The sequence below is a fragment of the Rhinolophus hipposideros genome (genome assembly GCF_964194185.1).
Source record: "Rhinolophus hipposideros genome assembly, chromosome: 1".
Lineage (NCBI taxonomy): Eukaryota > Metazoa > Chordata > Mammalia > Chiroptera > Rhinolophidae > Rhinolophus > Rhinolophus hipposideros.
In genome coordinates, this window is record NC_138047.1 from 63739213 (window position 1) to 63754214 (window position 15002).

General features: G+C 34.8%; 1 protein-coding gene across 6 annotated transcripts in view; it reads left to right on the forward strand.

Annotated features, from left to right (window-relative positions):
- PTPN13 (protein tyrosine phosphatase non-receptor type 13) overlaps positions 1–15002 on the forward strand; it is a 173107-nt gene that overhangs the window by 117886 nt on the left and 40219 nt on the right. For all 6 annotated transcript variants that reach the window (XM_081050073.1, XM_081050075.1, XM_081050076.1 and 3 more), the window contains 6 exons: positions 120–217; positions 1806–1862; positions 8749–8838; positions 9198–9305; positions 9482–9613; positions 13246–13709. In XM_081050073.1, the coding sequence (XP_080906199.1) occupies positions 120–217; positions 1806–1862; positions 8749–8838; positions 9198–9305; positions 9482–9613; positions 13246–13709 (949 nt within the window). The remainder of the gene's footprint in view (positions 1–119; positions 218–1805; positions 1863–8748; positions 8839–9197; positions 9306–9481; positions 9614–13245; positions 13710–15002) is intronic.

The following is a 15002-nucleotide window of genomic DNA, read 5'->3' on the forward strand; positions in this document are numbered from 1 at the left end:
ATATTTGTAAATTCTGCATTTCATACATTTGTTTTTGCCTTGACGTTTTATTATTTTCATCTTTTTTTTTTTTTTTTACATTGACACTTGCCCCTCCTACCTTCCTCTTCCCTCTTTAGTGCAAAGTCTGTTGCAAGTTTAAATAGAAGTCCTGAAAGGAGGAAACATGAATCAGACTCCTCATCTTTTGAAGACCCCGGTCAAGCATATGTTATAGGTCAGCATAAACAAGCTTACCTTCTTTCTCCCATACCTCATACTCATAGTGAAGTGAACGAGATAATGTAATTTACCAAGAAATTATTTTTGGCTCTGTGTCCTAATTGCAAAAACTGTGAATATAAAATTTTAGGCTGCTTAAAATGCACCAAGTCAAATAAAAAATTGACAACGTGATTGTTTCATGGCACAGACTATTGCTTAGCTTTCTCTTAGTGGCAGTAAAAAGCTTTAATAGTCTTAACAAGAGAACCAGCACAGGCTGGTACCGTGGCTTTGGATATCCTTCCTTTGGATTTTCCTTACAAGCCTGTGAGAGTAGAGATCACTAATGCTTTATTTTTTGAAGAAAGGTTTATTTAGGGTACTTGGCTTAACATGAATGGAATTATCACTAAAAACGGAAAATTTTATGAATGTGCTATAGCTGATAGGTAAAAATTCTTAGTTAGGTTTTTCACATTTCTCCCAGCTTGCAGGGCCTCTTAATTATTTAAGTATAGAAGTTGTGTGTGTTTGTAAACACACACTACCTTATAAGATAAATAGTTCAGGTATCCTACTGCTTTATGCAACTTAAAAGAGAAATGCACTGAAATCGATCTTTCAGAAAAGTAGATATTTAAGCTCAGAGGTCTAAACTATAACTCAAAATAGGAAACAGCTGGGGAGACAAAAAGGAAAGGAGGACAACCCTCTTCTGCTCTTGTTTAACCAAATAATACTAATTAACTTTCCCTTAGACCAAAGTTGGATCATTGAATTCTAATTACACAAAGTTAGAAAGTAGTACTTTCTCATCCTGTAATTGGATTGAGGATATGTGGAGTAAATGAAGTCAAAAGAGAACTCTACACTATAGTTGATAAATATTTATAGAAAGCAATGTTACTTTGTTAATGTAGGCTTCCACAACTTTCAGAGATTATACTGTCATCAATTTAAATTGAATTGATTAAAAAAAAATTAAACAGATAAAAGGCAAGATTTCATTCTATAGGTCACCTTATGTGTTAAAAATAGCCCAAGAAGACACTGATTCAATCCTTTAGAAAACACTTTTCAAAATATGTTCATTATAATGGGATTTCTTATATAGTCTAAGCTATTTTTCATTAGGAAGGCTTTGGTCTACATAAAAATCCATCACATATGAGATGTAGAGTAGCAAATATTCCATAGAAAAACACAGGTGAACTACAACTCACCCTTGAAAATTTATTTTCTGCATTTGTGTTTTGATTAAGATTATTCATTCTTATTGAATATTGTCTTTTCATTTAACATTTGAACAAATGTTTTCTAAATTCATTTCAGTTCATCATTTTATATTTGGCATATCAAAATGTCATTGTCAGAAACAAAACATTTGTGTTTAAATTTTTTCTGCAAAACAAGTTAATATGCTTAACTTGAACATTAAAAATAGTAAGCCCATGTGGGAAGATATATTTTTCTGAGTATAAATAAGAGAAAATGTTGCTGCCTTAATGTTTTATTGCTTTTTATGAATTTATCAGAAAAAATTCAATATCTAGTATCTAACTATTTTGTAAACTGTCTAATTAATTTAATTTATACCACAGGAATGACTTTGCATAGTTCTGGAAATTCTTCATCCCAAGTACCCTTAAAAGAAAATGGTAGGTTTATAAAATATTTTTCCCCTCATTTCCATCATATCTTTTCTCTTGTACCTTATGAGATAGTCTTAGACCTAGTAATGAAGAGGCTCCAATTCCATGCCAAGGATTTCAGGCCTTACATTGGAGTCAAAGGAGAATTGTATTTTGCCCCATCATAGTGATGTGATGGGACCTGTAATTTAGGCTAGTGTTGATGAACTAGAGAAATGACAACGGTAAGGACACTAATTGGGAAGCTCAGCCAGTAGTTCAGGTGAGAGAGAATTTTGATTAAAAAGAGTTTTAACGGATGAGTTATTTTAAAGGGCTACTTGAGCTGAATCTTGAAATAAAAAGGATTTTGTGGGCAGAATGGTGTGGATAAGCATTCCAGACCAAGGACGTAACGTAATTTCAGAGGTATGGAGACGTGGGAAGATAACAGGTTCAGGGAACTGCAAGAATCTCAGCATGGAGGCATGTGTGTGCAAGGGTGGAGCTCGGAGACTAAATAGGGACTAGCTTTGAGTCTTATCTGAAATATTATGGGAAGAATCTGAAGACTGAAAATGTTGAGGTTTGTAGTTTAAAAAAAGTCTAGGAAGAAACAAAGTTGTAGGAAAACACTTTGTAGAGAAACTTGACAGTACTTTCAAACTTTTTAGAATTCTGATTACAAAATACGTGCATGCACATTATCTTATTTGATCTTTCTAACACCTTGCATGGGTAGAAGAATGTTTTATTACTATGCATACAGTACTTTCTTCCAAAAAAGTTTTAAGTCTTACCCTCCAACATCAGAAGTCTAACGAGAAGGAATGCTAATCAAAGGTGTTAATATAGTTAAACTTGATGAAACTTTAAATTTAGTTCTAATTTTCCTGAGAGCCAAAGCAAAAATGAAGACATAAGAATAGGCTGAACCATATATATCTGTTTTTGCAGGTCACAACTGTCAAACACCAGGGAGCTACTTGGTATAATTCTCATTCTCTATGAGAAATACACATACCAGTTCTTTGAGAGAGGAAAATTTTTCTTGGAAGTGAAATTGTGTCAAAGTAAAAATACATAAAATATCTTAAATACTCACAGTAAATGTAGGATTTTTTTCATCTCATTTTTAAATAAAAGGCATCAATCCTGAAAAATCTCAGGGCATATCATCAAACAAAAAGTTAATGAACTTATACTTGGGCCTAACTTCTTAAGACCCTGGTATATAGCTTTATGATGATTAAATATCTTACGTGGATGAATTTAGAATACCACTGTGCTTAAAATAACTCAGTAACATATCCATAATGGTAATAATTATTGACTAACAGTTATTGAGTGCTTACTGCGTGCCAAGCACTGTTCTAAACACTTTATATTTACCTCTCATTTAACCTCCACAGCAATCCTATGAATCCCATGCTAATGTTATTTCCTTTTCACAAATGAGAAACCAGAAGATACAGAGGTTGAGTATCAACCTCTTCTTGTGCAGAAGGTCATGGAGCTGGCAAGTGCCTGAGCCATGATTTGAATGTAGGAATTCTGTTTCCAGAGCCCACACTCCATTCCATTCTGTAGGCTGTCTCCTAGCATCATAATGCCTAATTAATCATAGATACTATTTCTCCCAGCTACACTTTTGAAAGACATTGCATAATAATCTATTCGAGGATGAGAACTTGAAATGTGTTTTAGCCTAGTCTCTGATGGAAAAGAATATGAATTTACATTAGACACCACATGAGCAGCATGTGCAGGGTAGTTTCTCTGTTTAAACCTTTAGAAATGTCATCTTCCCACCTCCCCCCTACAGAGGAAGGAGTGATCCACCTTCTTGGGGACGTGTACCCCAGCTGGCTTGCAGACAAGTCAATGTTTTCTTCAAAATTATTTTTGAATCTGCCCAAGTAGCCCTGAATTACTGCTGTGTTGAGAAAAGAGTTTTCACATAGTGGAGCAGGTCAAACATATTTTTCAAATAAGGTAACTAAGGATCAAAACATTTAGTACTTGCCCCTGAGTCAAATATGGGACTTCTTATTTTAATTTTAATGTCTTTCTTGCTGGTCAAGATTATTAGAAAATTAGAAATGACCGTCAGTTAGTATTGAAATGTCTGTCATTTAATATAAGAACCAATGAATGCAATTCAATCTTAACCTTTTATGACTTTCAGAGACCCTTAAAGAATGTGAAACTTGAAAGAGAAGTTAAGGGGGAAAAGGCATTAATCTTCTAATCTCATGAAACAGAGATATGGAAAGGATTCCTGTTTTTTCACAGTGATTTCAAAAAATGGTTGCTTAACCTTTCAAAAAACATATTTCTTATTTCTACCTAAGAAAGTGAAACCAAAAAAAAAAAATGTAGAACTTGTATAAGAACTATGTAAAGTTGTTTTTCAATATTTCTTGTTTTACTATAATTCAGAATTGTTATACAATTGAAAAGTAACTTTTAGCTAGATTTGTCACCTTCCTTCCTCTCCAAACCACAAAAATAGGGTCAAACACTCTTAACAAAAACAAAATGCAAAAAACAAACAAAAGGTCATGTAATAAGTTATTCTGGTTCAAAGTAACTTGGTACCGACAGTAAAACAAGCTTTTCTTCCCAATATTAAAACTGATCATTGTCTTTATGAGCAGTCTTAATTCCAAGTAATAAAATGTTGCACAAACAGAAGTGAGATTTTATAACATACTTTTATTCATGTCAATGACCAACATAATTTTAAATGCTAGTTCTTTTTTCACATAAGGTTTAATTACAATATATACAAAGTTGAAAATTATAATTTAAAAGCCCATAGGACTCAAATATGAGAATTAACCAGAAGCAAAAGAGTCAACTAAATCGAGGACTGAAAGGAACTTAAAAGTGTATACAAACCAAGCCTTTTCATTCTATGGATGAGTTAAGTGAGTCCCTGAGATGTTATGTGGACCCAATTCACTCAGTCAATTAGTGCTGGCACAGAAAACACCAAGGTTTCCGTTATGATCCCCTTTTCCTACCACCACAGCTGTTAATATATTAGGTAGTGTAACAATGAAAAATATTTCTCTTCAGTTTTATACTGACCCACCATCCCCAGGGTTTGAAATGGGTCTTTTTCCCTAGAGTGAGTGATGGATTTATCCAGTGCCTCCTTTATCTATTGTCCAGTTTTTCTTACCATCAGTGGCATCGAGCTGCCCTATAGTTAACAAGTGTCTATATCTGTAGCAAAGAAATTAGTTTTTCTTGTCAAAAAAAATTGTTCATACTTAGATCGATTATGTGGTTTGGCTTTACCAGAAATATGCTCTCAGTGGGAAATTCAGTTAGTTTACTCATAGATACATCTATCATTAGTATCTTCTGTTATTCTAGTTGGGAGCTATGTATATCCACATGTACCTTATGAGACACGAGAAAGGCAGCATTGGCACAACAGTAATGCAGAGAGGCTATACATTTAATTTCTAAATTATACACTTATCAATTATTCTTAAGATATTTCCCAGGTAGAAATGATTGGAAATGACACTAATAGTTACTGACGTGATACTTCTATGTATCACTCAGTGAAGTAGGAATTTCAAGTTGAGGTTCTTTTGCACTTTAAAATGTTTGCAGAATTTGCCGGGTCATAGAGTACATTAAGGGGAAAAGAAAATTCTTTTTAGGATTTAAAGACATGTACTCCTTGAATACTAATGCTGTTTCCATATAATTAAAATATAACTCAGAAATATCTTGGTCCTTGAAATATCTAGCAGCCTGACTTTCAGAGATTCATATTCTATTTGATCCTCATTAAATTCTGTAAACATCTTTCAAGTTTACTTGGGTTATCATGTATTATATACCCTCAGATACTCAACCTCCCCCACTTTTTTTAAACCAATGGAAAAATATTTGAACATCTATGTGAATAGAATACAAAGATAAATAGAAACTTGGTGTATGCAGAGTACTAGCTAGTAACAACATGTAGTTGCATATCAACGTCCATCCTTCCTTCTGTCCTCACATTAATAACTCATTTGGTGTGGGCAGGGAGCTTTGGGGAGGCATCACTATTAAAAAGAGTGGGTTAGCAAAGCTTCCCCTTCGAAAAGAATATTCAACTCCACCCTACTCAAATCTTGTTCTCTAGCTAAACTAATCTATGACATTTCCCCAGAACCCTTTCTGCCTTCTTTCCATCTCAGCTTTTGCTAATGCCTTACTTGTTGCTGTATAACCATTTCCATAACCCACTTATTATAATCCTACCCCATTTCCTGGAAGTCTTCTTTATTTCTGTGAGGAAGAAGCTTCTCCTCTCTGATAGGTCTGACTCATGCCTTTGCAATGCAGCTATTTCACTGAAAGGCCAGCTAGATCTTTGCTCATCTAGCCTGGTCTGATTCAGCTCACATTTACCATGCTAGCAGCTTTCATATACATTATCTCGTTTTATTTTCCCTAATTGCCTGGTGAGGGACATGGACAGGAAAATTGTTCAGTAAATATTTGAAGGATGAAAGAATAATTGAGTGAATGCTCAAATCTCACTGGTGAATCCTTGAATATAGAGAGCTTAATCTGTTGCTTCCAGTTAGGAAAGTAAATACGCAAAAATATTGCATAGTGTGTGTGTGTGCGCGCATTCCAATAGTGTTTACGTAGGATATATCTTAATAGACATTTATTAGCCAAATAAGTAACATAAATAACCAATCTTGTTAGTGTGTATGTTGGAAATGAAAATAAAGAAAATGGTAGTTTTATTCTTTGAATCAATACCTTTGACTTCTAGCAGATAATCCTTGAGAATGTTAAGAGTATCAGGCAAAAACACTGTGTATAAAGCAAATGGACATTGTCTTCACGATTGTGACAAAAGTTTATATTTAATACCTATGTGACCTCACTCCCTTATTTGTTTTATTTTATTTTATGGATTTTATTTTGTTGTATTTTATATTTGGTCCTAGCTGAAAATTAGAGTTAATTATCTACTTCAGGATAAAACCATCTTGGATGCTTAGATGATAATACTAAGTAAGCGAGGCATTAACTAATTCATGGAGTTTATGCTTATACATATATACCTAATGTATAAGGCTCTTCACGCCACTGTCCAGTGATTTTGGGGGCATCTCAATAATTAGGAATACTGAATTACTGTTACTCTCGTTAATTATAACTAAGTTTATAACTGAGTTTTGATCAAAAAGAGACAACAAAATAGGGACATGCATCCTACAGGGAACTAGCAAACTTGCAGTAATACTTGGTATTTAAGGGACAAGATGAATTCACTCCAGAGAGCAAATGATTATTTTCATTTTCTGAAAATAAAGGAGCTTATTTCACATATACATCATTTAAGCATTAATACATGTACAACAAAGTTACTACTTGTTTTACAACAAATTAATACAATCTTAAATCCGTGGGTAGTCATCTGTTGGCAAATAACCCCTAATTTTCAAAAAGCTTCAACGTGCTTAAGAGCTATGTAGAGATGAATTTGAAGATATAGTTTACAAAAGTATCTGAATTTGTGGAACTCACTCACCACCACTACCACCCCCTCACAGACAGACCAGTTTGAACTATTAAATTGTAACTGACGTTAAGAAGTGTATTGATTTGCTAGGGCTGCCACTACAAGGTCCCACAGGTTAGGTGGTGTAAACAACAGCAATTTATTGTCTCACAGCTCTGGAGGTTAGTAGTCTGAGATCAAGTTGTTAGCGACATTGATTTCTTCTGAGGCCTCTCTCCATGGCTTGTACGTGGCAGTCTTCCCTCTGTCATCACACGGTCTGTATCCAAATCTCTCTTACAAAAGACAACAGTCATACTGGATGAGGGCCTGCCCTAAAGACTTTATTGTAACTTAATTATCTCTTTCAAAACCTATGTCCAACTATGGTCAAATTCTAAGGTGCCGGGAGTTGGGGCTTCAACATATAAATTGAGGGGTGGGTGGGAAGAAGCGGTGCATTTCAGTCATAACAAGAGAGTGTGTGTTTTTCAAATGATCAGATTGCTAAGGAAATGAAGTAATGTTATTAAAATGACAATTAAGTGACATATTTATTGGTTTAATTTAGGAGACACTTGGAATGATTAGCCAATTAAAAAAAAAAAAAAAAAAAAAACCCAAGTGGAAATAAGAAAAAATTAATTGTAGTATTTAACCAGCATAACCAAGTACTGACTTAGGACATTTTGCTGGACAGTGATACTAGCTGTAATGTTGAATAAGTCATGAACTGTGATTTCTAATTTATGAAACAATGATTAAAAATCTCTTTACCTACCTTATGAGATTGTTCCACAAATAAAATAAGAAATAAGTGGAAGTCCTCTGAGAATGTAAATATGCTAGCCAAGTCATTATTAGTGACATTTTAAAAAATAAATCATTTTTTCTTATTGCTGTTTAACTCCAGAACTTACCATGAATATTTTACTCATGATAAATAAAAATGTCAACCACTTATTAGTAGGAAACTCTTAACACATTGAGCATTGTCAAATTCAGGAAGTCAACTGTGAGGCAACAGAAAGATATGGAGTCAGAAAATCTAAATTTAAGATTTGGCTCTTGCCAGTACTAGCTGTGTAAACCTTCTCAAATTATTAAACCTCTTAATATTTCATTTCTAAACCTCTTAATATTTCATTTCTAACTGAAATATACTTATTTCACAGGAAATCATTAATAAGGAATAAATGTGGTAACATACAGTCATTTTGTGAACTATAAATCACTATCAAACACAAAATGATGGTATATTATTTAAAATGTAATTTTATAGTGACAAGAAATCTATTAATAAGGTGCGTTAAGCAGACAGTATTAAGCATGAGCATGTTATATTTACTTTATCTTAAAACTATACATTTTCAATAGATGTGCTACACAAAAGATGGAGCATAGTAACTTCACCAGAAAGGGAGATCACCTTGGTGAACCTGAAAAAAGATGCAAAGTGTGGCTTAGGTAAGTCACTGTGAGATTCTTAAAGTCTATGGCATAGCATTGGCATTGAGGCACCCACCTGCTTCTGATCAGGATACTGGCTGCCCACCCACAACCCCTACACATTTCCGCCCAACCAGGAAATGTCAAAGGTGAAGTGCTTTACCAAGCACTTACAAGCAGTACTTCCACCAAATTTAACAGTCCCATCTCATGTGTGTTACGTATTAGACATATTTGCTATAATAGTCTCTACACTTCTGTGTGTTAAACAGGCTAATCATTAGTCATTGAAAGTACCAGTATCAAAAAAAAATAAAATGAAATAAAAAGAAAGTACCAGTATCATGAAGATCTTTTTAAAATATGCTGTTTCACAGGATTTCAAATTATTGGTGGAGAGAAGATGGGAAGACTGGATCTAGGTGTATTTATTAGTTCAGTTACCCCTGGAGGACCAGCTGACTTGGATGGATGCTTAAAGCCAGGTACTTTACATTTTGGGTAATTTCCTAAGTCCTTATGTATTGATAGGCAGGAATTTGCAGAGATGTCAAAAGTGGAACTTGGGCAAAACAAAAATAATGAGGGGAGCATGACATTTCTAAGGTTTAGCATGGATTTCTCTTTGTCATTGAAAATAGTGGATTGTCTATTTTTACAGGAGACCGTTTGATATCTGTAAATAGCGTGAGCCTAGAGGGGGTCAGCCACCATGCTGCAATTGAAATTCTGCAAAATGCACCTGAAGATGTGACACTGGTTATCTCTCAGCCAAAAGAAAAGATATCCAAAGGTAATGTTGTAAATGTCTCTTAGCTGTGTGTTCTGTTTCACTTTTCACAGGAAATTTAATACCTTGGCCCAATAAATTAGATTTCAGCTCCTTATTTGCTTTCTGGAAATTTTAAATGTATAGTTTTGATTGTTTAAATTTTATGCATCAGTATAACTCTTTCATTCATTACTTCAAAGATTTTCTATCTCCTTCTTCTTTAGTAATGCAGTTGACCCTTCAACAATCCAGGAGTTAAGGATGCTGACCCCTCCCCCCCACGCAGTTGAAATTTCTTGTATGTCTTTTGACTCCCCAAACACTTAAGTTGTCTCCCAGTAGGGGATTGGTTCCAGGGCCCCCGTGAATACCAAAATTCACGAATGCTGAAATCCCCTGTATAATATGGCTTAGATCCGCGCACACAGTCGGCCCTCTACATCCACAGACTCCCGACCGCAGATCAAAAACAGTACAGGTATTTATTGAAAAAAAATTGTGCATAGGTGGACCCATGCAGTTCAAACCTGTGTGGTTCAAGGGTCAACTGTACATGCATTAAAATTGATTTGTTGTGCCAAATTGATGTCACGTAAGTAAATCCTCCTGAGTACTTGGTGTTTTCCATCATTTCTTAAGCCAAATCAGAAATAAAATGTTTTATCATTGCCTAATTAATACAGTGACATAATACTTATTGATGAAGTCCTGTCCTAAATCAGATTATACAAAGGAAAAGGATAACAACATACCGGAAATTTAAATACAAGACTGTATCATTTTTTCTGATCATTTGCCATTGGCGTGTGGTGGGAGAAAAGTCACTGGAAGAGATTAGACAACTTGAGGTTGAGCCATTCCTGGGCCACTTATTAGCTGTGTGACTTAAGTCCTCTTGAGCCACAGTTTTCCTTTCTATAAAGAGGAAAGGATCTCAGGTCTGCCTTGCCTGCCTTGCACAGATTAGTTATGAGGTTCAAGTGGTAGGGCAGTGTTCATGAAAGAAGCCCACACTACACGTGCACTGCAGTGGGCAGGGCTCCAGAGCCTGGGGTTAGATTCTGTCTCTGCCGCTTAATACTGTGTACCTTGAGAGAATCACTTGAACTTGCTAAGCCTCATTCTGCTCATCTATCAAATGGTGAATATAAAAGTGCTTATCTTGTAAATTGTGAAAATTAAATAAGATCATGCATATAAAGAGATTGGCACATTACCTGGTATCTATTAAGCACTTAAATGTGAGTTTTAGCTGTCATTGTTAACAGAATTTTTCAAAAACATTGATGTGCTGGTACTTGTAAATTACTTTCATCCCAAAGATACTGGGAAATATGTAAAAGAATTAGTTTACAGATGGTTTAGATAGTGAATTTTAGGCTTAACTTTAAACAATTATAAAATAGAAACAAAAACCAAACTTTCATGCCATGAAAGTGTGAAAAAAATTTCTTAAATTTTATACAGGTGAATCATACATTGTAAAAATTTCTTGCATTTTATACCAATGACTGTGGTTTCTTCTTTTATTCACTAAATACTATATATATATATTGGGTGTATATATAATATATACCTATATAAATAATATTTTCAGCACTTGTTTACTATGAACAGACATAACAGAGAAAACACCACCACTGCCCAAAAGAGCCTTATGATCTAATTGTTGTCTAGGTAAACGAAGGCGATAGCAGTTGAAAATGATGCGGCATACTTCTGGGTTTCAAGCAACTAGGACCAAAAAAAACCAGAACATTGGGTTCCATTCCTCACCATTATTTTGGCAAAAGAAGCATATGAATTCAAAGAAACTGATTTTCTCCCTGAATAATGATCTAAGTGATTCTCAATTTTGTTTACAGTAGATGTTTTATAGAAAAAATTGATTCATTTGTTCAATTGAAGGCCTGTAATGTACAAGACACAGAACCCCTAGTCTCATGGAACTTACACTTTAGTGGGGGTGACAAGTACTGAACAACTAGAACACTATGATGAGTGTTAGAAAGAAGTTCAAGGTGCTGAGCGAGCATGTAACAGTAGAACTTTACCTGGTATGGGGATCGATAAAGCTTTCTCCCCAGCAGACTTTCATGTGGTTATTTTATCTTTTACTATCCAGCCTCAATAAAAGTTAAAAGCATAAGGTATAGTTCTGTGAAATTATTGATAAGGTATAGTTCTATGAAATTATTTTTTAGAAAGCTAGATTAATTGTGGTGTGTAGCTATACTGTGGCGTAACTTGAAAAGAGATAAAGCTCAAAAAACCTAGAACATTATCAGTGTGTATCTCGGGCTGTCCTCAATTATCAACTGCCAGAGAGAAAGGCTTTTTGTTCACTAATTTGTTTGAAGTTATAGAATGTGTACTAGTTTATTTAAATGAATCTAATTTATACAGAAACCTATGAAGTAAAAACTAAAAGTCCCCTTACCCAGTTTCCTAGGGAAACTATTTGGTATGTATGTAGCCTTGTGTATCTTATAGATAAATTTAAAAAAAAATAATGCGTGTGTATATACATACACTGTTTTTCACTAAAACTACAATTATAATTTACACTCTGAATATCAATCTGTAACTTGCTTACTCAATATATTCTGGACGTCCATGAATATATACCCATTTAATGTGGCATTATATTTTATGTTTATGTATATCAAAATTTAATTATTTCTTTTGTTGTGCATCCAGTTTAGCTATAATTCTATTACAAAAATTGCTCCAATAAATACACTTGTTTACATGCCATTGTATTTATTAGTTTCAATGATTTTACTCTGAATTTCCAGTCTATATTATCATGCCCTTGTTCCATAGGCATTTTAAACTCTTTCTTATTGACTTTTAGAAACTCTTTGTATATTAGAGATTTTTACTCTTTGATTATTTTTTGTTATTGTTCCAAGTATTTTCTCTCCAGTTGCTCAATACTCTTTTAAGTTCTCCTTGACTTTTCTTGCTACATAAAACTTTTAATTTCTTATAAATTTGCCTTTGTAATTCTTTTGCATGTGTCTTCTGTGGTTTGTGTCTTAAGAAAACTTCCTTAAGTAGCTTTTGATAAGAGCTATATAAAAAAAATTTAGAATTACCTTTCTTTTTTTCTTTTTTCCTTTTTTTGAATTTTTATAAGAGATTGTTTGAGACAAAGTGATGACATGTGCCAGAGAGCAAGATCTCAAATGCTTCCTGGAGTTACATTTCTTCATAATTACTTGGAGTCCAAAAAATGCAATCTAATAGGACAGTATAAAACAAATATGTAAATAACCATTAAATAAAAATCAAGGATTTTTGGAGACCCAAATTATCTCTATCTAGTTAGGGAATCAAGAAAGTCTTCACAGAGGAAACTCACTTGAAATAGTTCTTAGAGAATGGAAATGGGGAGTTAAGGTGAAGGGGGTATGCATTTCAATAGAAGTTGCCTCAAGAATGAACAAAGGAGGGAGCAGAGGAAACAGAAATCACCTTCTGTATTTGTTGCGTCCTTGTCATGGTTCCAGGTCCCAGGTCAGGTGTTGTACATGTGTTATCCCATGTAAGATCCTCCCAGCACTCATCAGGGAGCATTGTGCATGTGTGTAAGCACAGGCATGTGTGTCACTAACCTGTTATTTTCGTTGATGGATTTTGACTTTTAGTGCCTTCTACTCCTGTGCACATTGCCAATGGCATGAAAAATTATATGAAGAAGCCTCTCTACATGCAAGACGGTACTATAGATTCTTCTGAGGAGCACCGCTGGCCACGTGCTACCCCGAGGCACATCTCAGAAAGCCCTTTTGGGCTGTCTGGGGGCCTGCGAGAAGGAAGCCTGAGTTCTCAAGATTCCAGGACCGAGAGCGCCAGCTTGTCCCAGAGCCAGGTCAATGGTTTCTTTGCCAGCCATGTAGGTGACCGAACCTGGCAGGAATCACAACATGGCAGCCCCTCCCCATCTGTGATATCCAAAGCTACTGAGAAAAAGAGGACTTCTACTGACAGTAATCAAAGCAAAGTGAAAAAACCAGGCAATTCTGATGCAACAGATTACTCTGACCGTGGAGATTCAGACATGGATGAAGCCACTTATTCCAGCAGTCAGGATCATCAAACGCCAAAAAAGGCATAGTTTAATTTGAATCTTTGTTGTTTCATTTAACAAAGCAAACTACAGCAAATATATTACAGAGCAGAATAACCTGCCATAAACGGCTTACATCATTCTGGAAAGGAGGAATAATTTATGTATTACGCTACTAACTGCTACTGCATTTAATGCTAACTTTCAGAGAAATTACCAGCTTTCAATACTAACTCTAGAACAGCTATTCTGGGAACGTGCTACCTGATAATACAACAGAATGAATAATACTTTTTTTTTCTACAAGTTGTTCATCTCTTGCATACTTAATGTTTATAAGAGAATTTATTATCTGAAAAAAAATTGTTCCTAAATAGCTCTTGTAATGGGCATTTGATTTTATTATTGATAACCTAAATTCTTCTGAGGTTCTGAATGTATGATAACAATAAGAACAACAACACAGAGAACTGCTCATTTCTTGGAAATGATACAAATTTAAATTCACATTCAAAGTAGATTCAGAAAAGAACCTTAAGCCCTTCATTCACTGAAAAACCAACATTCCTCATGAGAGGGTTATGCCCTTATAAATGGGGATCAGCTGTTGTGCCTATGTTTATATTGGATTTGTAAACATAAGTAAAGTAAGCATGAAGCCAACTCATCTTAGAAAGTTCTAAGTTAAAAGCTACAGCTTGATATTTGAGGTGTGATCAAACAGTACAGTGAATGTTTAAATAAAAAAATTTATTACACTAAAAGTGTAAAATTTATTACACCATTATTCGCCTTCAAAATACTCCTTCTCGCTTCGAACACACTTATTCCATCGTTCTTGCTACTTTCTGAAGCAGTTCTGGAAGTCCTCTTTCGTGAGTGTCTTCAGTTGTGCTGTCATGGCTGCCTCGATGTCTTGAATCTTTTTGACTTTGGGGAAGAGCCAGAAGTCTCACGGTGCCAGAGGTGAATAAGATGGATGAGGACACACCGTAATGTTTTTGACAGAAATTGTCATACTGGAAGTAATGTATGACACGGAACGTTGTTATAATGTAAGATGATTTACAGCACACTTCAAATACCTTGTCTCAACCGTAGCTCACACCCCATTGACTGCATCGAACAAGTTGAAACTTGTCACACACTAAGTTTCATCGCGCCACTTCCTATATTGAAGATCCCTGCCTTTCCATTGGATGGCACTTGGCAGCAGCATTGACTGTATTTTGTGATCACAATGGAAAGGCTCTGTGTCACACATTGCTTCTGGTACAGTAATTCCTGTAAAATAAAAATATTGCAGTGTGTCCTCATCTACCTTATTTACCGGAT